General features: G+C 41.9%; 4 protein-coding genes across 10 annotated transcripts; 2 read left to right on the top strand and 2 right to left on the bottom strand.

Annotated features, from left to right (window-relative positions):
* The first annotated feature begins 630 nt into the window (after positions 1 to 630).
* Positions 631 to 5163, top strand: LOC129354534 (ribonucleoside-diphosphate reductase subunit M2-like). Of its 2 annotated transcripts, XM_055024015.1 has the most exons (10): positions 1688 to 1912; positions 2010 to 2078; positions 2433 to 2579; positions 3200 to 3316; positions 3396 to 3529; positions 3618 to 3712; positions 3790 to 3923; positions 3996 to 4119; positions 4375 to 4469; positions 4711 to 5163. In XM_055024015.1, exons 1-10 carry the CDS (start codon positions 1823 to 1825, stop codon positions 4861 to 4863), a joined length of 1158 nt encoding a protein of 385 aa, XP_054879990.1. In that variant the 5' UTR covers positions 1688 to 1822; the 3' UTR covers positions 4864 to 5163. The 2 variants fall into 2 exon arrangements, with proteins under 2 accessions (XP_054879989.1, XP_054879990.1); XM_055024014.1 differs by lacking the exons at positions 4375 to 4469; positions 4711 to 5163 and adding an exon at positions 631 to 739 and having other exon boundaries at positions 1815 to 1912; positions 3996 to 4331.
* Positions 5164 to 5804: 641 nt separating this feature from the next.
* LOC129354473 (galectin-8-like) lies at positions 5805 to 10610 on the top strand. 2 transcript variants are annotated; one of them, XM_055023924.1, is made up of 9 exons: positions 5805 to 5892; positions 6656 to 6744; positions 7290 to 7497; positions 8190 to 8312; positions 8393 to 8437; positions 8509 to 8532; positions 9146 to 9213; positions 9281 to 9446; positions 9515 to 10610. In XM_055023924.1, exons 1-9 carry the CDS (start codon positions 5854 to 5856, stop codon positions 9662 to 9664), a joined length of 912 nt encoding a protein of 303 aa, XP_054879899.1. In that variant the 5' UTR covers positions 5805 to 5853; the 3' UTR covers positions 9665 to 10610. The 2 variants fall into 2 exon arrangements, with proteins under 2 accessions (XP_054879899.1, XP_054879898.1); XM_055023923.1 differs by having other exon boundaries at positions 9125 to 9213.
* A 574-nt stretch (positions 10611 to 11184) lies between these two features.
* Positions 11185 to 12736, bottom strand: LOC129354500 (ribonucleoside-diphosphate reductase subunit M2-like). The gene is made up of 4 exons (XM_055023956.1): positions 12604 to 12736; positions 12277 to 12522; positions 11679 to 11792; positions 11185 to 11437 (listed from the first exon to the last, which is right to left on the bottom strand). Exons 3-4 carry the CDS (start codon positions 11751 to 11753, stop codon positions 11285 to 11287), a joined length of 228 nt encoding a protein of 75 aa, XP_054879931.1. The 5' UTR covers positions 11754 to 11792; positions 12277 to 12522; positions 12604 to 12736; the 3' UTR covers positions 11185 to 11284.
* A 2497-nt stretch (positions 12737 to 15233) lies between these two features.
* klf11a (Kruppel-like factor 11a) lies at positions 15234 to 21228 on the bottom strand. Of its 5 annotated transcripts, none has more exons than XM_055023990.1 (5): positions 21183 to 21228; positions 20961 to 21067; positions 18686 to 18913; positions 16990 to 17722; positions 15234 to 16395 (listed from the first exon to the last, which is right to left on the bottom strand). In XM_055023990.1, the coding sequence occupies exons 1-5, from the start codon at positions 21196 to 21198 to the stop codon at positions 16097 to 16099; spliced, it is 1383 nt and encodes a 460-aa protein (XP_054879965.1). In that variant the 5' UTR covers positions 21199 to 21228; the 3' UTR covers positions 15234 to 16096. The 5 variants fall into 5 exon arrangements, with proteins under 5 accessions (XP_054879965.1, XP_054879967.1, XP_054879968.1 ...); XM_055023992.1 differs by lacking the exon at positions 21183 to 21228 and adding an exon at positions 19886 to 20210 and having other exon boundaries at positions 20961 to 21085; XM_055023993.1 differs by lacking the exon at positions 21183 to 21228 and adding an exon at positions 20026 to 20210 and having other exon boundaries at positions 20961 to 21085.
* Positions 21229 to 22278: the final 1050 nt, after the last annotated feature.

Raw genomic sequence — 22278 nt, 5'->3', positions numbered from 1 at the left:
GAAAAATATAATTATACAAAATAGAAATGAGGCAAAAAAAATAATAATAAAAATAAAATAGAAAATGGAGTTCATCTGACATGAAATGTGTGCAAAAAAAATATTTTAATGAAAATGACTAATAATATTTTGAAAATCAGGAGTGAGTTTGCATGAAATCAAATTTACAACCAACTGAATTTTAATCGAAATAAGAATTTTTGTTTCTTCAGACTTTCCTGAAAAGCAGGAAAATCTACATATAGTTAAAAAATCCCACATATTTAATCTACAAAAAGAACAATTTGCTTTTAAAACTTTTCTGAAAGTTTGCATTCAGTTAAATACGTTCTTAAAGATTTCTTAAAATAAATGTTATCTCATAAATTAGGCAAAAGTCGAAACCAAAACTGATCAGAGAATTAAATAAATTGTCTACCTTTTTATACAATTATTGAAGTAATAACTTAAGAAACTTATAAACGTATACTCTTAATTTTCTCAATTAGTTATGTAGTGGGGAAATAAATGGAGTGAAACATGTCAGGCATCCAGGCCGCCAGGTGGCAGACGAAACTTCCGCAGTACTCCTAAACATCCAATGATCGGCCGCCGCGGGCGGTAACCTGGATACAGTTACCGGGCAGATTGCCCCGACGTCAGCTGCGAGGGAAGAGGGATTTAAAAGACATCTGGAAGTTTTAGAGGGAAAACCGAGGAGAATGGTTCAGTTTAAAACGAAATCTGAGTTTTATAAAAGGTAAAAACATCCGCAATCCAACAGAAATACAAAATATAAAGCTATCTGTCAGTAAAACCATACTTTATCAAGCCGATTATTAAGGAACAGACTAATTCCTGGAATGTATTCTTTCATTGTTGGGATGTTTGCTGGGATTTCAAAATAAATAAACCGATAACTGCACTAAAATGCATGCAGGACGTGTTTTATTTTTAATTCTGCTGATTTTTCTGTATGAAGCATATTTTCGCGCTAACAGGTTTCTTGACAACGCCTTTTTATGACATAAACAAAGGAAAAAGCGCGGCAGCTGCACGCAGACGCCCAAAAACACAATAAAATTCATCCCACTTTTATTATATTGTCTTTCTATAGATTCACATTTACATAACTCCATCTGTTGCAAGTTATGTTGAATTCATAGCAAGGAATCTGGTTTAACATGCAGTTACACTGCTTACACACGTATTCTGTTGAAAATCAGCCACGTGTTATTTGGCTGATTAGTGATGAGTGTTTAATCATTACCAAGATTAATGATTGGTGTTTAATCACTAATCTTGGCGCCACTAATCATGACATCATGATTAGTGTGTTTAAGCTATTGTTCATAGTATTATTAAAAGAATAAAATAATTTAGCATTTAAGGATTGCCTTTTCCCTGTTATCGACATCCGTTGTAGTTTAAATATACGCCTATTTGCTTTTGATCTAAGATAGCCATTTCTTACTAGTAACATTTTTCATGTTTCATAAACGTCCGTTTTAATTGTTTTGTAACCTCAGTTTTTCAGCAGTTTTGTAACTTTTGCAGGTTTGAATTTCCCGCAGTATTTGCACGTAGTACGTAAGGACGTTTCATCAGCTGATTGGCTGAGTTGTTAAAGGGGTGGCATGCGCTGTGCTCCTATTGGCTGGGAGAGTTCTAGCGGGAAGATTTCAATAAAAGAGCGAGCACACAGCAGAAGCCGCTCCATTCTCCGCTGTCTGTCTTTATGTTCGCTGCTTCTTAGTCCTACCTCTCTTAGTCTCTTCGGACGTTAATTTTCTTTTTTTTTTCTTTTTATTCTTTATATTTGTGTGAAACCGAAGCGTTAAGGATGCTGTCTGCGCGCTCCCCCCTCTCGGTGAAGAACCAACAGACTCTCAGCAGTCAGATAGACAACATGTCTCTGGACAAAGAGAACACGGTGAGAGCGGGAAAAACATGTCCGCCCGGATTTATTACAACATTTCTCTTTTAAAATATCTTCCTTGATCCTCTTTAACGTGTTTGTTCCTTTCCAGCCTCCCAGTCTGAACAGCACCCGCGTCCTGGCGTCCAAAACCGCCCGAAAGATCTTCAGTGACCCCGCGGTGAGTCTGGAAATGTTCCGGAGGAAGATCCGACTGTGATCCGGAAAGAGAGCTGGTTGGACGGGCTTACAGCCGCTGGTCCTGACGCCCAAACTGGAGGACGTTTAGGCGCCAGGACCGAAACCTCCCCCAATTTAGATTCGATCAGCTCATCTAATCATTAATTCACCTGCAGATTGATTTGTGTTTTACAAAATGTGGTATTTTTATTTCTTACACATTTTTGTTGTTTTTAAAGTAGCAAGATTTGGTCTTAAATGGAGTTATAATATTACACTAATGCATGTAAAGCGTATTAGAAGATGATGATTGTGCGCTGCATGAGGCTGTAGCTAATGATCCCTTGTTTTCCAGCCCAAAGCGGTGATGAAGAGCAGCTCTGAGGAAGAGGAGCCTCTGCTGAAGGAAAACCCTCGCCGCTTCGTCATCTTCCCCATCCAGTACCACGACATCTGGCAGATGTACAAGAAGGCAGAGGCTTCCTTCTGGACGGCAGAGGAGGTAAAAACCCTAAGAAACGGGTAAACATCCTGACTAAATTAATGCAATGCACCCAGAGCATGATGCTGCTACTTCTGGACATAGAAGTTAGTAGAATAAAATAGAATATTTATTCTACAGTGTGTGGCTCCTCTCCTCCAAACATGAACCAACAACAATCAGAATTTAAAGCCAATTTTATCAGAATGTCTTAATATTACGAAATGATTTTGGTCAGAAAAAGATCTGATATTAGCTGCTCAGTCAATGGGATTCGTTCTTCTACACATTAATTTTAAAGTCCTGCCAGTGAAAATCATTTTATAAATGATTCCCTCAGTTGTAAAACCAATACCAGAGTATGACCTCACAACATAGTTTTGTGTCTGAAAAATAAAACTACTCCTTCACTCTCCTAACACTGATTTCGTTGTCCTAACTTAAAAACTATAAAATCCCATCCTGGCTCTTGTAATCCAAGATGGCCGCCATAGTTGTGCTGACATCACTCATCACTTAAATATTCAAAAATTACATTTGTCCAACTCAACCTCTTTTTGAACTGTTGAGACTTTAAGCTGCTGCCCTTCACTAATTACTCCTCCTGTCTGTCCTGCGTTGCCGTGGCGATGTGCGTGCAGGTGGACCTGTCCAAAGACCTGCAGCACTGGGAGTCCCTGAAGGACGACGAGCGCTACTTCATCTCCCACGTGTTGGCCTTCTTCGCCGCCAGCGACGGCATCGTCAACGAGAACCTGGTGAGGAAGCCGCCGCCGGTCCGGCCGCTCTCCTCCAGCCCGACCCGTCCCGCTCACTGTTCCCCGTTTCGGCCACCAGGTGGAGCGCTTCACGCAGGAGGTGCAGGTGACGGAGGCCAGGTGTTTCTACGGCTTCCAGATCGCCATGGAGAACATCCACTCTGAGATGTACAGCCTGCTGATCGACACCTACATCAAGGATCCCAGCGAGAGGTGAGTGGAGCCAACTGGTGCTGCTGGGAGTTCTGGCCGGCCTCCCTCTGAGGCTGGGTTCACTGACGCTGCGTTCACTGACCCTCAGGGAATACCTGTTCAACGCCATCCAGACGCTGCCGTGTGTGAAGAAGAAGGCCGACTGGGCGCTCAACTGGATCGGCAACCGGAACGCCTCCTACGGTAACGCCGCCTTCTGTGACCTCACGCCGCCGTTGCCGTGGCGCCAATATTGATAAGCTCTGTTGTTGATCGCCCAGGAGAGAGAGTGGTGGCCTTCGCCGCCGTGGAGGGAATCTTCTTCTCTGGTTCGTTCGCCGCCATCTTCTGGCTGAAGAAGAGAGGCCTGATGCCCGGCCTGACCTTCAGCAACGAGCTCATCAGCCGAGACGAGGTGATTAATAGCCCATCGATAACCGATCGATAACGATGGCTCGGGTACTGACCGTCTCTGTGCTGCGTTCAGGGTCTGCATTGCGACTTCGCCTGCCTGATGTTCAAACATCTGGTGAACAAACCGCCGGCAGAAACCGTCACCAACATCATCAGAAACGCCGTGGAGATCGAGCAGGTGGGGAGGATTGGGACCGGTCGGGCCGGCTCCGTACCGGTCGGGCCGGCTCCGTACCGGTTCCTCTTTGGTTTATTTGATGGTTTCTATTATCTTTCCTTCCTTTTTTGCTAATTTAGGAATTTCTGCCATAAATTCTATAAAACTTGTAATTTCCAAACTTAGTTGAGCCCTATTAATTCTGGGAAGTTGAGTTTAAATGTTTAGTAGAGCTGTTTCTGGTTCTGTCGGGTCTGATGTTGGTTCTGGTTCTGTCGGGTCTTCCTGTTCTGAGCTCTGCCAGTGAAGCTGATCATGAACTGCGACATGATGAAGCGATACATCGAGTTCGTGGCCGACCGGCTGCTGCTGGAGCTCGGCTTCTCTAAGGTACGGACAGAACCGGGTCGGCTGCGGACCGGTTCCGGCGTGTGGTGATGATCCGCGCAGGGGTACGGACCTCAGCCGGTGATGGGGGCTGAGCGCTGCTGCAGGAGCCCGTCGGAGCGTGTGGTTCTGATGGACCGGCAGAGCGCGACACAGACGCCCTGTCTGAACGCGCCTCCAGTTTCCTCTGGGATCCTGGATTCTCAGCAGAGTGAGACCTCCTGTCCTGTTTCTGTCTCTGCAGGTGTACCTGTCCGAGAACCCGTTCGACTTCATGGAGAACATTTCTCTGGAGGGGAAGACCAACTTCTTTGAGAAGCGGGTCGGGGAGTACCAGAGGATGGGCGTCATGTCGGGTCCCACCGACAACACCTTCAGGCTGGACGCCGACTTCTGAACCGGGCCGGACCGCCTGAACGCTCCAAATGGACCTGCAGTGCCTGGCCTTGGTGAACTGAAGGTATCGGCCAATCAGAGCGCTGCAGCTCACCTGGACTCAACAATGAAACACATTCTCACCTTCAGTGACTTTTTCTGGACTCTTAACTTAATTCAGATGCTGGCTGTGGGGAGTTTTATATTTAATTTGTATATAATGTTGCCTTTTGTTTTGTCTTTTTGTTTTAATAAATGTTGTGAATATAAATGTGTCAGTTCTTCATTAAAACTATTTCTTCAGTTCAGGATCTTGAACACATTTTGGTTTTGGTTGGTTTTTCTTCCATGTAGGGGTCAAAGTTAATCATAAAGGTTAATTTTAGGTTATTGGTTAAGAACGTTTCAGGTCTGATCAATACTTTCTAATTGAAACGTAGTAATTCAAATAAAGGTATTAATTATAATCTGAGCAAAAGGGATGCAGGGGTGTCAGTATTCAGTCCTGGGGGGCCTGCTGTCCTGCAAGTGTTAGATGTTCCTCTGCTGAACCACCTGAATAGAATAAAAGGTCATTAAGGCTTTGGAGAACAAGGAGGAGGTAATTAAGCCATTTCATTCCTGTGTTTTGCACCGAGGGCCACTGCAGGACAGCGGCCCTCAAGGACTGGAGTTTGACACCCCGTAGAGATTAAGAAGAAGGTGACTGGATTGAATCTTTAGGTATCCCACATGTGACTCTTAAGCTTTTTGTTTGACTTGGTAAAATTATCATTTTCTCGACTTTTAGTGTTTGCAGCTCCTGGATTTAATACTGGAGAACTGGTTTTAAAATAAATGTGAAAGTTGGACTAAATGTATGCCTTTTACTTATCTAAAAACGTTTAGTTTATAGATCATGTAGTTTACGACTTGAACACACCGCCGCTCCTTTACCATGTGATCTGTTACGTCATACAAGGAAGTAAACAAAGAGCTGAACGTTTCTCATTAACCGTTTGAACCCGTCAGAATGTCGATTTCTAACCCAAGACAAGTGTTTTCAAACCCGGTAAGATATTTTATTAACATATTTCAGCCTTTTGGACCCGAACTAAGCTTCACTTTTAAACTTTAATCCGTTTGTTTCATTTCGGAAGCGGGTGCTACTATGTTAGCTTAGCTGCCAGTCTGTCTCATCGGAACCAGAACTTTTTGAAATGTTTAGTTTTTTTAATGGCTCTATTTTAATCTATGCAGGCAGATAAAGTGAAATAAATTAGTTAATTTTGGTATTGTAAAAATAGAATAATGACGTCAGTTAAAATAAGAAACTTCAATAAGGAGGGAAATGTATAAATTATTAATAAAAGCCTTGGAGCTTTTATAATTTCCAAAATCTTAAAGTGATGCAGAGCATCTCAAAACAAGAGTGTGCAAATACTTAAGGATTCAAAATCTTTATTCCAAATCTTATCTAAATAATGGGAGTTTTTTCGGTTTTGATGTAAAATAAATATTTGCTTCCATTCAGAGTTATTACATGAAGTGTTTGTAAAGAAGCTGAAAAATGTGGCAGATGTTCCCTCATTTAGTAAAGTGAATGCATCTTTGGTATCCGGAGCTGAAAGTCTTGTTTGTTCTGTGAGATCATAAGACAACAGTTTTCCCTTCCCTGGCCGACCTGCTGTCATGTGAGTCTGGTGGCTTCCGGCTGTTTCTGTGTGCAGCTCATTGTGTTTTCAGCTGAAAGTATTGAAAAACAAAACAACTTTCATGTCTGGAAGTTGATTTTTCATCAGAAAGCTGAAACGTTTTTCTGTCTCTGTTCACAGTTGATTCCTTTCGCTGGCACCATTCTGGGTGGTTTACTGCCCGAGGAGATGGTTCTAATCCAAGGTTCGGTACCATCTGGTGCTGACAGGTGATAACGATGTTTATTTATATTTCCTCAGGTTCAGGTTGATCTCTAATCCAACATGGTATTTAACAGAAGCTAAAGCAGCAAATTATATCATGTATAGATTTATAATTGTATCTTCTCTTATGTTTTACATTGTTCTTGTATATTATTTGTTTTAAAGTTAGTTATAGGTTTAGAATTTATCAATAATAATTAATTTAGGCAAAGCGAAATGTGGCTATGTAGCAACCCCGAACAGGGACTAGAACTTGCAATCCAGAAAAACTACCTTAGCAACTATGTTTTAGATTCCTATTCTAAAGTAAAAGCCAGAAAAGGAATTAGACCAGATATTAGTTACACTAAATGCTATCAGCATATTAGCAGACGTAACCACCATTAGATCTGACGCCAACGAGGAAGCTTTACATTTAATATCAATCCAGTCTCAGTCATTGGACCGATCCCGATATGTTAAGAATTACCGATACTGATATTAAAATTGAAACATTGTTCATTTCTGAATGAAATGTTTTTCAGTTAGTTTTGTCTGCGACTGCTCTCAGGTTCCAGGTGGATTTTACGTGCGGCAGCAGCGTGAAGCCGCGGGCCGACGTGGCGTTTCACTTCAACCCCAGACTGAACAAGAAACGCATCGTCTGCAACACGCTGCAGAAGGAGCGCTGGGGCAGCGAAGAGATCCTGTATCAGATGCCTTTAAAAGTCGGAGCTGCATTTGAACTCGTCATCCTGGTCCTGAAGGACAAGTACAAGGTGGGAGACACTACAGTCCTCACAGCTGTTTAATTATCTAGAAGACTTTATCTAGAATATGTTACATTAAGTAGAGTGAAAATGTCAATATATAAACAAAAAAACCTTTTGAATATTTTCTCACACATCGTCTGGCTGTTAAATCCTTCAGCAGTCGAGTTCAACCATGTTGGTGTAGCAGCTAGCAGGTTAGCTCTGCTGGATGAAACCTCAGCTTTTGTTTTTATACAGAATGTTTCTAGATTTGTCTGAAGTTGACTTTTGATAAATTAAAACTTGCTAAATTTGTTGCTGGTCACTTTTTTCATTAAAAACTCGCAGTTTGTCCCTAGTAACTATTTTAAAAAAGTCACCAAATGTATTACTAATTGATTTTTTTGAGACGTCATTTGATTTGTTGCTAGTCGCATTTTTTATGAAAAAGTTGCTAAGTTAGCATCAACTCCCTCCCTTGGATCTTAGATTAAACTGTTCAGTTTCTGTCTTTTTCTCTGCAAAATGAAACTTCAGAATGAAATAACTGGATGTTTTTATCAACACTGGACATTCAAGCATCCCAGTTAGTTCTGGGGTACCACAAGGCTGGGTGCTCGGTCCAGTTCTCTTTATCTGGAAATAAAGTTAGTAAAATAAATGGGATGATACTTTTTGTTTTAGTCAGAAGATAAAAATGATGTTTATTTGTCGTTAAGGTTGCGATAAACGGAGCGCACGTGTTGGAGTACAAACACCGCGTGGATCTGAACCGGGTCGACACCATCCTCATCTCGGGGGCCGTGGCGGTTCAGGCTCTGGCCGTTGTTCCTCCTGCTTCTGTAAGTTGATTTAGACATTGAGTCGTCCAACCAGCCATCCAACGAACCAGCCATCCATCCAACATGTCTGTCTGTTTCAGAGTCCTGCCGCTCCTGCTTCCAGTCTGACCAGCTCAGCCTCTGAGGTAAGCAAACAGTTTGGAAACGTTTTTCCACTTCCTGTTTCAGATTTTAATGTTTTTTCTCCCTTTTCCAGGCGATTCTCTCATTCAGAGATCTGGTGAGTTTTTCTGCTTCACTTCCAGTTGAAAAAACAGAAAACTGATGTGTTTATGAATTCCTGCTCATAAATCTGTTTCTACCTGAACCTTGTTCGGCCCTTTAGTCGTCGACTCACCTGAATGAAAACAGAAAATTAACCCGCATCTCAATAAATCAGAAAATTATTGAAACATTTATTTATTTCACGGTGATTGGTTTCTTTTGGCTCATTAATTTCTTATTGGCCTACAAATAAAACATGCAAACCCAAAATTCCGTTTTCAGGCTTCAGAGGCGTAAGTTATTGAAATTTTATTTTTCTTAGTCACTAAATATAGTGAAAGATTTTTTTATTTCTTTTTCATTAATGCTTTCCCATTTAATATTAATAAATGTTTTGAATTAAATTTGGATAAAGTTATTTTAAATTTGTTGTTGAAAAGGTAAATTAAACATTTCAGTATCTATAAATTTCTATCTATAAAATATCTATAGATTTTATTAAATAATTTAAATAACTTGATGATTAAGGTCTGAGTCTTGTAATAGTTTTAATGAACTTATAATTAAAAGTCACTTAGCAATATTGAGATTATTTCTGTTGATCTCAGAAAGTTCCCTTCAAAGGGCAGCTGGAGTCGGGGTTAAAGGTCGGACGCAGCATCGTCATCAAAGGACAGACGAGTCCCAATGCAAACAGGTAAGAACACCTGATGATGTCACTGACTCCGCCCCCTGCTGTAGCTTGATTCATGTGTGATGTCCAGTTTCTGCGTCAACCTGCGGGACGCCAGCGGCCGTGACATCATCGTCCACCTGAACCCCCGCCTGGCCAAACGGGTCTTCGTCAGGAACTCGTTCCTGTCCGAGTGCTGGGGCGCCGAGGAGTCGGACCTGGAGGCCTTCCCCTTCGCGGCGGGGAAGTACTTTGAGGTGAGTGTCCCTGTCGACCGTCTGGGTCCGGCCCGGTCCGGTTCTGAGCGGCTCCGTTCTCCCTGCAGATGATCATCCGGAGCGACACGCGGCACTTCAGGGTCGCCGTCAACGGATGCCATCAGTTCAACTACAAGCACCGAGTCCAGGACCTGAGCGCCGTCCGGCAGCTGGAGGTGGTGGGAGACGTGACGCTCATGGAGGTCCAGATGACCTGACCCAGAAACACAGAACCGCTGACCGGAGAACCGGGCTGTCCAAACTGGCTCAGGCGTTTCGGACCAGGGGGAATGAGAACGGGAGCAAAACGCAGCCAGAAAACTCAGAAACATTCTGGAAACTAAACTGGAAATTTCTAGAAAAACATGGAAATTTCAAAAGTTGGGCATTTATCAGTAAAAAAACAAAAAATTTCAATTAATGTCAAAATATATTTTTTTTGAAAAAATTGGAAAATTTGACTTTTCAAATTTTTTCATGTTTTTCTGTGAATTTCTGATAATCTGAAAATTCAAACTGAGTTTTTTGGTGTAAATCTATTAATCCTTTTATTTTCTGATCATGTTCATCGGTGTTTCTATTCTAATTTATTAATATTAAATGGGAAGCCATTAATGGAAAAGAAACAAAAAAATCTCACTATATTTAGTGACTTTTTTCATCCTAATTCTGAATTAGGATGAAATTATCACAGTATCTGCAGCCAATATTTACTTTCTTCAAATAAAAAATATTGGCTGCAGATACTGTATAAATAACTTGCATCCTTCTGCAGCACCAATCCGTCTGTTTTTGAGTAATTCTAGGATCTGCTTGGATCATTGAGGAGGTGAAATAAGTTTTTGGCTTCTGGTTCTGGTTTGGATGACAGAAGTTTGGACATCCGGCCTGAAGCATGACTGACGCCTCTGATATTAACATTAATAACTGCAGTGATATCTGCATCAATGTGGCGGATTCCAGGCTCAGCGTGAAATAATCCTAATGCTTAATTACTTATAACATTGAATGTTGCATTACTGGCCTCTTAAAGAGGAAGATAATTGTTTTTTTGCACTTCAGGATGTAAAGATGTAAAAAGAAAAGATGGTTAATTCATGTGGATTGATTTTGGTTTTAATGTTCTGACTGATGGAAAAGTAAACTACTAAGAATTAACAACAACCTTATGACTGTTTTTTTTGCACCATACTGTGCCGGATCGGCCCCCACCTTCCTGCTGGAGGAACAATATCCACTCACTACGATGACCAGCTTTGGTTTTACCTGGCAAGTTGTGATCATCACACACAAAATGTTAACTTTGCGCCTGATATCTAAAAGATAAAGAGACGCAGTGCTTCGCTGCCAGTTGTCAACACCAGCAAGATATTAAACGTTTTAGGAGAAAATAGCGAGACGTGGTTCAGCTATTAATAGCAAAACAAGCTCAAAGCATAAAAACATAAAATGTTCTGCTCTTTAGAAAATGTTTGTTTTTCTGATGCTGAATCCTGATGCATTAGTGACGTTTCCAGTTGCTATGGCAATGAGCAGAGAGCGATTTAAAAAAGTTTTATATTTGTCGTCATTCTTCCCTTTGCTGCAGCGCTAAATACCTGATTATTAACAGAACTGTTCTATACAAAAGCTTCACTCAACAGTCCAAACTGGCAACTTTTATCAGAACTTCATGCAAAACAAAACTGAAAAGTTTATTTATTTTATTCTAAACTACAACGCCTGCATAAAGCAGACAAAAGTGCTTTCAATTTTTATAAAATACCTAAACAACCCAATGTACGAACTGTGCATAAATTAGCAGCTCATTAGTATCCAAGCATTCACTGGGTCAGAGGTCAGAGGTCGGCGTCCAGCCTGAAGGTGTTGTCGGTGGGACCCGACATGACGCCCATCCTCTGGTACTCCCCGACCCGCTTCTCAAAGAAGTTGGTCTTCCCCTCCAGAGAAATGTTCTCCATGAAGTCGAACGGGTTCTCGGACAGGTACACCTGCAGAGACAGAAACAGGACAGGAGGTCTCACTCTGCTGAGAATCCAGGATCCCAGAGGAAACTGGAGGCGCGTTCAGACAGGCGTCTGTGTCGCTCTGCTGCCGGTCCATCAGAACCACACGCTCCGACGGGCTCCTGCAGCAGCGCTCAGCCCCCATCACCGGCTGAGGTCCGTACCCCTGCGCGGATCATCACCACACGCCGGAACCGGTCCGCAGCCGACCCGGTTCTGTCCGTACCTTAGAGAAGCCGAGCTCCAGCAGCAGCCGGTCGGCCACGAACTCGATGTATCGCTTCATCATGTCGCAGTTCATCCCGATCAGCTTCACTGGCAGAGCGTCAGTCAGGAACTCCTGGACAAAATATTTCAAACTAAATCAAGTCGTACAAAAATAAAAATGGTATGTTAAAATATAAATGAAAGACCATATTTTCAACCAAAAATATTTTAAATAGCTTAAAGCAGATCTAATCCCAGTACAGCCACATGATCACTAATGTGTAGCCATGATAAAGGTTTATTATAGGGGTATTTGCTAAGCATAAGTTTTTTGCCTCTAAACTGCATTCGCCAAATCCTTGGTAGCCATCTTTCTTTTGCATTACAACTGATTTTTAACCATGAACTTCAGATTCCAACATGTAGGGTACTTCTAAACCTACAAGTGCTTCCAAAACAGCACAAATCCCCTAAAGATGGAGGGAATGTCAACAGAATCCTTCTCAGTTCAGACTCAGCAGAATCAAACCAAAGCTCCAAACCACGAGGCCTACAGCGTTAGCATCAAGCGTTAGCATCAAGCGTTAGCATCGCATCAAACCAGCAGCAGCTCCTACCCCGAGATGTCTTCTAGACCCATCGAACGGTTGGGTCTATCCGCCCGACCATTTGAATGGTCGGGCGTATCCCCCAGGCAGCTTGAATAGATACTCAGCTTGATTGTAGATCAAGCTAGGTATATCCACTATCGATGTGCTGTTAGTTCCAGACGCCATTTTTTATCCTCGGATATTTCAGGGATACCAGCAGCCAAACAAACCGCTGCTGAGATGCCATGGTGGGGTCGCTCTTCCCATGCTGCTCTGTTTAAACATAAAAAATGGCTTAAAAACTTCACCAGGGATAAAAACAACTTCGATTAACGTTTCCGAAATATAACTTACCGAATAACAAACGTAACGACTTCAACCATCGCGCTTCCGCGGCCTTCTCAAGTAGTCGAGGCTTTTCTCAGTAGGTCAAGTACGATGTCAGGTAGATCCGCAGAAGCTGTGAGTCATTAAGTGTGAGCGTCCACTAGGATTCAGAAAAGATCGTTTTAATCCGGGATCCAAAATGAATGAATATCAAAATGCTGTTTTTTTTTTGTTTTTTTTTTTTTTGTCTGTATGCAGCCAGGTGTTACCTATCTTACGGTGAACGCTCACGTCGTAATCGCGCAATAGTTCTGTCCTTGGCGCATGCGCCTCAGACTCATAGAAAACAAACATGGCGCCGTCCAGCAGTGGCCGGTTTTGACAAGTTTCAAGTCCAAATACAATGTAAAACTCCCCAAACCTCCCAAACTAAAAAAGCAGTCTGAATCTCAACCTTTAATAAAAGTCATGTTTATAGCACGATATGTTTTTTCTATATATCTGCAGCTGTATTGGCTGCTAGTTCGGTCATTGTAAAGCCACTATATTGTTCAACTAGCTTCAGTTTTCTTTCCTTTGTTGAGGTTCATTAGCTTAGCTCTTAGCTTGACGCGTTTCTATTCCACAGTATGCTCTTGTGCATCTCTTTGTGAATTAAAGAATCACTTACAAAAATCCACACAAAGTCTGACGAACGACGAACTTTACTTTTCTTTGAGAGGATGACACAAAGTATTCCTTAATCTTGCACAGCATTCCGCATGTAACGGTCAAAAAACTGTGTAGAGCTAGTGAAACACAACACAATTTCTTTCTGCTCTAACAATAAACAGCACTTTTTTTACGTATTGTCACTTACGTCCTTTAGGTGGCGCTTTTCTACCAAAACATAATAAAATAGAAATTTACTACTAAGAAAATATCTAAATATGCAAAAAGCATTCACAGTCATGAACAATTTCAAGATGTCTTTTGATCCATCTTGAAATAATGTAAGTTTATTCGTACATTGCTTATTAAAATGTACAATAAAACTTTCTGCAATACTTCTTTCTTTGTTTTTAGTTAAATGTATGCAAATATAAATCAACACATTGTAATTAAAAATTAAATTTAGATTTCATTTCAGTGCAAATCATGACTAGTCAGGAACGATGCCCTGGACATATATCTGACAACATGAAGTCTGCTAAAAATCCAGAGAAATTCAAGAATAGATGAGAAACAAGTTTTACTAGGTCTGCAGTTTCGCCTCCCGGCCACATGACGTCACTGTTGTCCACAAAACGCAACGTTGGCCAGACTCCGCTGTCTTTTTGTTTATTTTCCCTCGCTTCTTTTGGCTGCAGCTGAATGTCGGTCAGTAAGGCAAAAGGGCGGAGACACAAAGTTTCAGCTTTACGCCTCCGTGCTCTCCCATTGGTCACGCCCCCTCAATGCTGGCCCCTGATTGGTCGGTGGTTGTTACCGGGTGTGGTGGGGAGAGCGCGGCGGAGGTTCGGTTGTGTAACTTCGTACGTCAGAGTCCTGCGGTCATAAACGGGACGCTGTTTATATAACACTCTGCAGCTCAGAAAGGTAAATTAACTTCACTTTATATGTTTCAGTTTAACTCTTTGTGTTTTTGTATTTGTTAATCTACTAGAAGACAAAAATAAATATCCTAAAAACACAAGACAAGCTACAGAAATCCAAATAAAAGTGCAACACACAAGAAAAAAAACAGAAAAAAGAAAATCTCATTTCAACATACAAAGTTAGAATATATTGGCTGCTATGCTAACTATGCTAATCAAAGTTCACTCCAGCTCTGGTGGATTAAAAGAAAGAATATATTTGGAAAGTGTAAAACTAATTACTTTTTCCCAATCAGAAAACAAAATAATAAAATTATCCAAACATAACTAAATGCAATAATTCTCTTTTCAATTGGTACTTATGACTTTTCAACTTCATATAGCTGATGATTAGCTAGCTAAGCTAATGAAAACTCAATAATCATCTCTGGTGGATGAAAAGAAAGAATTTATTTGGGAAATATAAAATTAGTAATTTTTTCCTAATCAGTATATATTTGGTGTTTGAAGAAATAGGTGATGATAAGCAAGTTCTCAGGGGTTGTTGAGTATTTGTATATTTTAATAATTTATGATCCATAACCTCCATTAATTTATTTATTTTTTATTAGAAATGCTGCAAAAATCATTAAATTGCCCGTGTCATTGGAAGAGGGTAGTTAGTTAAAACCTACTTTAATAATTGGATAAATATTCCATTAAGAGACAGCTTCATTGCACCGCACTTGATTAATATTATGAAATAATTTCTACCTTGGAGAATTAACTGGTTTAATGAGCTTTATGTGGGAAATTTTTTATTTCAAAATGTTTCTTCTGCTTCAATTTGTTTTGTAAATATGTCAATTATTTGTATTAATCCTTTCATTCTAAAATACTAGAATTTGTACATAAATATATTTCTATTTGCCTAAAAATAAACTAAAAAAAATATTAAATCATGTTATGATCAGTAAAATTTTCATCAGCAATTTCTTGAATGGCTACTTTTTACTTGAACTGAGTAAAAGTATGTTGACATAGTTGCGTTCTTAATCTTCACAATTTATAAAAAAACAACATAAATACAAAACAACCAAGAAGTTCATTGTAAAGTTTTATTATAAAAGCTATATTGTTCACTGTTGTCAACAAACAAATGTATGGAAATGGGATTACTCTGATATAAACTGTTATGATTAAGAATAACATTTAATAACATGAGGTATTCTTACTGGCTACACTATGGGCCAAATCAAGAAATTAAAAACAGTACTCTTTCTCAACAAAGAATGTTTAATAATAATAATAATAATAATGAATAAAGCAAATATAGGTAGTATCACAGTGATGAATACTGTCCACTGACATTTTTTAAAAATATCAATAAATGGAGACTGGAATACATGTAACATTCATATAGATATCAGTATATTTACAATATTTACAGTCAAACAAACAGAAGTCGGCTAGTAACAGAAGCACGATACAGAAGCTTTGGCAAACAATAAACCGTGTGCATACGTTCTGCTAAATGTGACATATACACATGAAGTAAACATCATACATGGAGAGAGTATAAAAACAAGTAAGATTTTTTTAAAAAATCCAGTGCAAAGTCAGGTTTTTGTTGGTTTGTTTGTGGATGAGTAGCAGCCTTCTTGTCCTCCTCCTTCCTTTTTGCAGCCAGTTTTGTGGTTGTGGTAGTAAAATGTCCTGAGTAAAGCGGAAAAGCTGTGAGTCTGGGTTTATGGCAGCACGGATATTTTAACACATGGTGCGGATGTGAAGCGGTTCTTCCGGTATGATTGTTGCACTTCTTCCATCGCGATGAGGACGGACATCTTTTCAGGAAGTTCTTGATCTGAGTTCACCAGGATTTGCGGACCCTGTTTGGATGTCTTGTAAACGTAGCCGGGCCTGAATCCTAAGCCTTGGAGTCCTGAGTTGCCCCCGTGAGTCTTTCAGTTGGCGGTGGACACAAGCACGCCGAGGGGAAGCGTGGGGCCCTTGTTTTGGCCCTTGGGCACGGCGGCTCCTTTCGTCAGGTCCCTGGTTTCCGGGGGCCACGACGATGCCCTTTTGGTGGTCATGTGCCGCCGGGCGTGTTTGGTCAAGTGGTCGCTGCGCATGAAGCGCCGGTCGCACACGGTGCAGACAAACTTCTTCTCGCCCGTGTGTGTCCGGCGGTGGCGGGAAAGCTCGTCCGAGCGGGCGAACCGCTTGTCGCAGCCTTCCCAGTGACAGCTGAATGGCTTTTCGCCTGCAGAGAGCGAGGACGGGTCGGTTAGAGGAACCAGAAACACAGAACGCTTTCCGACTCAATGCCAGGTTCACACGATTATTTCAGTAAAATTCTATCAATTTATTTTGATGATTAATCAATTACTCTAATGATTAAAATGATGATTAATCGCTATCCCTACTGACATTTATGCATTTCTAATAATGCATAAAATATACAATACATAATCAAATACTAAATTTGATGGCCATTAGTTCAACAATCGATTAATCATGATTGATTGTTTCTGCATTATCTGTAATGGATTTTCAATAAAATAGGTACATCTTTATTTTAAACATGAATGAAGTTGTTTATTTACATTTTATTCATATTTCTAATGTATAAAATAAGTGATTAAATGATTAATCTATTACTTTTTGATGACATTTTATTCTTATGTTTTTATGACGTACAGCACATTGAATCACCTTGTTGCTAAAATGTGCTACACAAATAAACTAATTAATGACTATTTCAATAATTAACACGATTAATTATTTCAGCCCTAATATTTGGACCTTTATTGAAGTGGATCAGGTCAGTATCGGTCGGCGCTCCACTAACTCGTACCTGTGTGTGTGCGCAGGTGAGCTTTGAGGTGTGAACTCTTGAAGTAGGTCTTCTTGCAGCCAGGGAAGGTGCAGACGTAGTTCCGTCTGCGGGAGAAGTCGGCCTGCGAGGCGCCGCTGCTTGTTCCTGACGGCATGTAGACGGGCGCGGGGGCCAGGGGGAGGAGCTTGGTGTTGCCCAGGGTCATTACAGTCTGGGGACCCTGCGTTGTCTGCGACATCGGCCCCTGCGGCACCATGAACATGACTGCCCCCTGCGGCACGGTGGAGCCCACCAGCAGGGGCTGGGTGAAGGTAGGCGGAGGCGACTGGGGTCCAGCTTGGGTCTGGACTTGGACCGGTGCCTGGACGAACGCCGAAATCATTCCCGTCTGGCCGCCGACCGGAAAGACCCGGCAGAGGACCGGAGAGGAGGGAACCGCAGAGGAAGACGGAGGGGGCGCGGCGTTCTTCTCCCCGGGAGCCAGCTCCGGCGGCGTGGGTGTGTCCGCCAGCTCCGGCGGCGGCACGGGGAGGCTGTCGGCGGTGTGGCGGATCACGCTGGTGGCCATCGCCTTGCCTGGCAGAACCACGCAGGGCGGCTCGACGTGAGGGAGCGGCGGCGGCGTGGAGATCTCAGGGGAGGCGCAGGGCTGCGGGGGGCGGAGCAATAGCTGTCTGGAGGCGGAGCTTGTGGTGAGGACAGTCATAGTCGACGCCTCTGCGAAGCTTGGACTGTGAGGCGGAGTCATACACTGAAAAATAAGAAAAGCTTTTCAGTCCTCAACTTCTGCTTTCTGATTGGTTGCTTTCTTAGTTCCAACTGAAATCATTACTGTGATGTCAGCGTTTCACATCAGTGGATATTTATAATTATCAGTATTTTTGCTTTAAATCTGAAATACATCCGATCTGGTGGTGTGACGTATTCCTGTTTTATACATATTTTTTATTTTTACCAGTTATGAGGAATTGGGGGAAAACTTGAAACTGCTTCTGCGCCAGTTACTCAACATGTTGTTGCTAGGCAACAACATGCTGTGACTGAGTGAGTCGGTTGTGAGTCGGTTGATTCCAGCTTTAGCTGTGAGCGGTTAAAGCTGTGGATCGAAGCTCAGTGAATATTCTGTTCATCAGGGTTGTCCAAAGTGCGGTCTGGGGCCTTTTGTGGCCCTTGGATTCGTGTTGTGTGGACAATGACCTTAATTCAAGAAAGACACAAATTTGGCCATGCAACACTTTTTATAAATTTATTTAGGATATTTTCCACTTAAACTGAAAATGTAAAGTACAACACAAAAGTTTTTCTGTATTTTATTTATATTTTATATTTTTTAGTAGCATCACTAATATCCAGGAAGTTTTAACTCAAAAACAATAAAAAACAATTGTGTTAGCTCAACAATACATGTGGCTAAATACAGTAGAGATTGTGGAAGAAAATTCTTACTTTTGTTGCTAGGAATAAACTTCAAAATATTTAAAATATGGGAAATAATAAGCAAACACAAAATATTATGCATTTTTTATTGTTGTGCAGGTAAAAGAGAGAATTCACAACAATATTTGTGTGTTTTAATTGAAATTTTGGCCCCTGAAAACTTTCAGCTTGTGGATTTTGGCCCTCAGTGCAAAACGTTTAGACATTACTGCTAAATATTGAACATTCAATCAGATGTATTATTGTTATTGATTTATTGTCCAGGCTGACTTCCTACCAGTGAGGACAGGGCGATCAGGTCCTTGGGAGCGTCGCCGCTCTCTGTGTGGAGCTGAATGGAGTCGCAGGAGTCGGAGGTGGGGGTCAGTGGGCGGGGCTTAGGGGGCCGCTGGCACCAGAAGCTCATGCTGACGAGCGCCTCGGCGGCCTCCAGGTCGTGGTACTCGACGCACGGCCTCTGCTCCATGGCCGCCAGCGCCGCCGTGTGGCTGTTCACCAGATCCACCTGTAGAACATCAGCAGGTCAAATTCACGCTGTACAGGTTGAGTCTTTACTACATTCACTGGGAAAACTTGTATCAACCTTCATAAAAAACACATTCATCCCTTTCTGCAAAACTAATTTCTTCATATTTTAGCGCTACCTGTTCTTGGAAAATAAAAAAAAAATACTTTGCATGATTAGAATACAATAATAAATCAGTGAAATGAAATGGTAATTTCATTTCACTGCAAATTCATGTGGGATGGATGGAGAATAGTGAAGGTTTTTCTACACCATCAAACATTTTACTTTCCAGGTTTTACTTTTCTCTAATGATCCAGATTCAACTTGTTGTTTTCTGTTTTAAAATCTTTTCTTTCCAACAAAAGAGGGACAGTCTCCATTTTACTGTCATGTTATTATAAGAAAACTACATTTATTTGAACAGATTCAGAGTTCATTTGGTGGAAAATGCTTCATTTAAAGTGGTTTAGATTAGAAGTAAAAACAAAGAAAATGTCGATCAGGCTGATTACATCTCGGTGAGCAAACAAGGCAATCATTCCTGTGTGTCCTGAACGCACCAGCCGACTGTTTGCCTCTTCCTCTGGGAACGAGGGCGCACCACCACCCACCTAATTACCAATGATATCATAGTTTCCCCAAATACTCCTGGGCCCAAACCGCCTCGGATTCTAAATAAACCAGAACCAGAGGCCCGGGTGTAGCAAAAAGACATAAATAATCGACGAATGAACTGCGAGGCTGAGCTTGGGAGGTGACTCAGGGACAGAGGGCTTCGGGGTATTTGGCCGAGTTGGAGCAAAGCTCAGCTGCACATGCAGGAAGGGTGGAGGAGACCGAGCGAGCGGCGAGAGACTGTAATAAAACAGAGAGAGAGAGTCCCCTTCTTTCTCTTTTCTGTGTTTCACAAAGCTGAAGGGGACCCTCCCTGCACCCTAAAAACAGGCCACGCCCCCTCCACTGACTCACCCACAGAGAGAGGGAGAGAGAGGGATAACAACAGGAAGTCAAACAAAACAAAGTCAATTTGCAGCAAGCACGCCAACACTCCCATTTCCCAGCTTCACACGAAGGCACCGCTTGATTATAAACAACAGGTTCATGCACACATTATAGTTCCTTCATGCAGATATCGGCTCCTGATCGTCGTGTTTTGTCGTCCATCACTGTGTCTTGAGGTTTTTTTCCTCCCGTACGCGGCCATTTCTGCCGAGTCTTTGTTTTCAGGGGCAGCTTTCAAACAAACTGACCCCTGGATGTGATTCCCTCATCAAATCCGGACGTTTAGACAAATCTGACCAAAACAAAGACAATGTCTGATCAAATTATAGCAACAACCCTGCATAATTCAAAACATATTCATTGTAAGCATTTTGTAGAACCTTAAAAACAATATTATTTCACTTTTTCCATCAAAGACTCACAGATATACATTTTTTTATTTTCCAGACCTGAAGACATAAATTAATTCCTCAACTTTAATTTTATTTTACACCATCCACCACTTACATTTAAATAAAAACACCCTATCAATTAAAACAGTGACTAATCAAACAATACTAATCTGGTTGAGGTGAATGAGTTTATTTCAACAATAAAACCACGTGAAATTGAATTTTCTGATCATTTTTTTATGAAAAAAACAAACGCTCTGGATCGACACAATAGGCGCTCGATTATTTTTCCTGGAGGTGATTCCGCTGAGAAACAAAAGAAACCAGAAAACTTTCTGGTGCAGCGATGGATGCATTGCAGGGATGCAACTGTTGTTAGAGAGAAGAGACCGCGCGCGCACTCAGGCACGTGCGGTCCTGCATCCGCACACAAACACACATGCGCGCGCATATGGGGGTTCATCGGGTTCACTGTGTCCTCAGATAAACCCGCTGGCAGCGCCGAAATACCGCCGGATCAGAGCCGGTACCGAACCTACCGCGGGTTTTATCAGTCCGGACAGATAACCGGACAACTTTAACCCCTAAAAATGCATAAAAACAATAAGAATAAAAACAGAGCGGGGAGGCCGGAGCCGGCCGGGGCTCACCTGGCAGGGGCTCCCTGTGGAGGAGCTCCGCATGAGGAGAGCGAGGAGGAGCAGAGCTGGAGGTTCGGAGCGCTGTGGTTCTGCCTGCAGACCGAGCTTCACTTCAGCTGTGAGCAGCCAAAAAAAAAAAACACAACACAGAAACGAAATTCAGAGCAAGTCTGGCGGGTGGTAACACGCAGCCAATCACAGCTAAAGGTGTAGCGGGCGGCGGCCAATCACCGGCGAGGCGGTTCATGAGCAATACGTGGCCGGCAGATGATTGGTCCGAGGCGGGGTGCGTGGCCGCCGGGGGGCGTGGCCAGGGAGTCAGCGGTGTCAGAGTAAACCCGGTGAACCCGGCAGCGCGTGCGATGTGGTGGAAAGGTTGGGAGGAAGGGAGGGAAGCGCGAGGCAGGCAGGCAGGCGAGCCCGCGAAAACCTGCGGGAGCGCGCGCGACAGGCTGCTCTGAGACACAATGACTGCCACAAAAACAGGGAAGATATCCACAAATATTAACCTGAAAATGACAAAAACAGTCTCAGACTCAGTGTTAAGACACACAGACACTCTCTCACATGTCTGGCTTCCTGTTTCTGTCTCATCACTTTGTTGGAAAGGCGGAAACTCATCAATAACCTCAACAATAACAAAGGATTATCATGCAAAACAGTTTGTGTTCAATGAAGAACACATTCAGAAATTCACAATATTTAAGTTTCAAACAAACCAATAAGTGATGAGTCTTTTGTTTGTTACTAGAAAAAGAGTGAACCTAGCATGCTATGTTACGTTTGTTGTGAATTTGGATATTACGACATTTTAGTAAAAAAAACAATCAACTGTAAAATCTCACTTAAGTCAAACGTCCTACTTTGAAATTTTGACAATGTGTGAAACTCCAGCTCTGAGTTCCAATATGGCCACTCCTTGCAACAACAATAGTAAGCTTTGATGAAAACATATTTATTTTAAAAGAAATACTTGTGAAAGTGGGTTTATCGTGAATGTCAACCAGATAGCAAGGCCAGGAAAAAGTTTTAATTAAATATAATGAGGGAGAGGGAAGTATGTCAGTTATGCAGCTTGACTTTGATAACTGCAACATGTAGATGTGCTGTGGAATTTGGTGTTTGGGTAAAAAGATGACCTGAATGCCAACTGTCTGACCTGATAGAGGAGCCGTTTAACTGAACCACAGCAATCACTTTCTAATAATCTCAAAGTGAACGTCAAGAAAACATCAAACTCAAGGACTGAATGTTCTGTTGCTTGTGTGGAAAATGTCTGAACGTCTTTTGGTGATGAATCTCGATACATTTTTCCCTCCATCATGTG

Source organism: Poeciliopsis prolifica, unplaced genomic scaffold (genome assembly GCF_027474105.1).
Source record: "Poeciliopsis prolifica strain line A6 unplaced genomic scaffold, Auburn_PproV2 SCAFFOLD111, whole genome shotgun sequence".
NCBI lineage: Eukaryota > Metazoa > Chordata > Actinopteri > Cyprinodontiformes > Poeciliidae > Poeciliopsis > Poeciliopsis prolifica.
Note: the sequence above shows the minus strand (reverse complement) of the source record. Positions and strands in the feature narration are given on the sequence as shown.

Bases quoted from the DNA above. Each gene is read 5' to 3' on its own strand.
- LOC129354534 (XM_055024015.1), top strand. From the start codon at position 1,823: ATGCTGTCTGCGCGCTCCCCCCTCTCGGTGAAGAACCAACAGACTCTC. The intron at 2,079-2,432 runs GTGAGTCTGGAA...CTTGTTTTCCAG, and splicing joins AGATCTTCAGTGACCCCGCG to CCCAAAGCGGTGATGAAGAG. The intron at 4,470-4,710 runs GTACGGACAGAA...CTGTCTCTGCAG, and splicing joins TGGAGCTCGGCTTCTCTAAG to GTGTACCTGTCCGAGAACCC.
- LOC129354473 (XM_055023923.1), top strand. From the start codon at position 5,854: ATGTCGATTTCTAACCCAAGACAAGTGTTTTCAAACCCG. The intron at 5,893-6,655 runs GTAAGATATTTT...CTCTGTTCACAG, and splicing joins GACAAGTGTTTTCAAACCCG to TTGATTCCTTTCGCTGGCAC. The intron at 6,745-7,289 runs GTGATAACGATG...GACTGCTCTCAG, and splicing joins GTACCATCTGGTGCTGACAG to GTTCCAGGTGGATTTTACGT.
- LOC129354500 (XM_055023956.1), bottom strand. From the start codon at position 11,753: ATGAACTGCGACATGATGAAGCGATACATCGAGTTCGTGGCCGACCGG. The intron at 11,438-11,678 runs GTACGGACAGAA...CTGTCTCTGCAG, and splicing joins TGGAGCTCGGCTTCTCTAAG to GTGTACCTGTCCGAGAACCC.
- klf11a (XM_055023990.1), bottom strand. The intron at 17,723-18,685 runs GTAGGAAGTCAG...CTTATTTTTCAG, and splicing joins TGATCGCCCTGTCCTCACTG to TGTATGACTCCGCCTCACAG. The intron at 16,396-16,989 runs GTACGAGTTAGT...CGCTCTCTGCAG, and splicing joins TCACCTGCGCACACACACAG to GCGAAAAGCCATTCAGCTGT.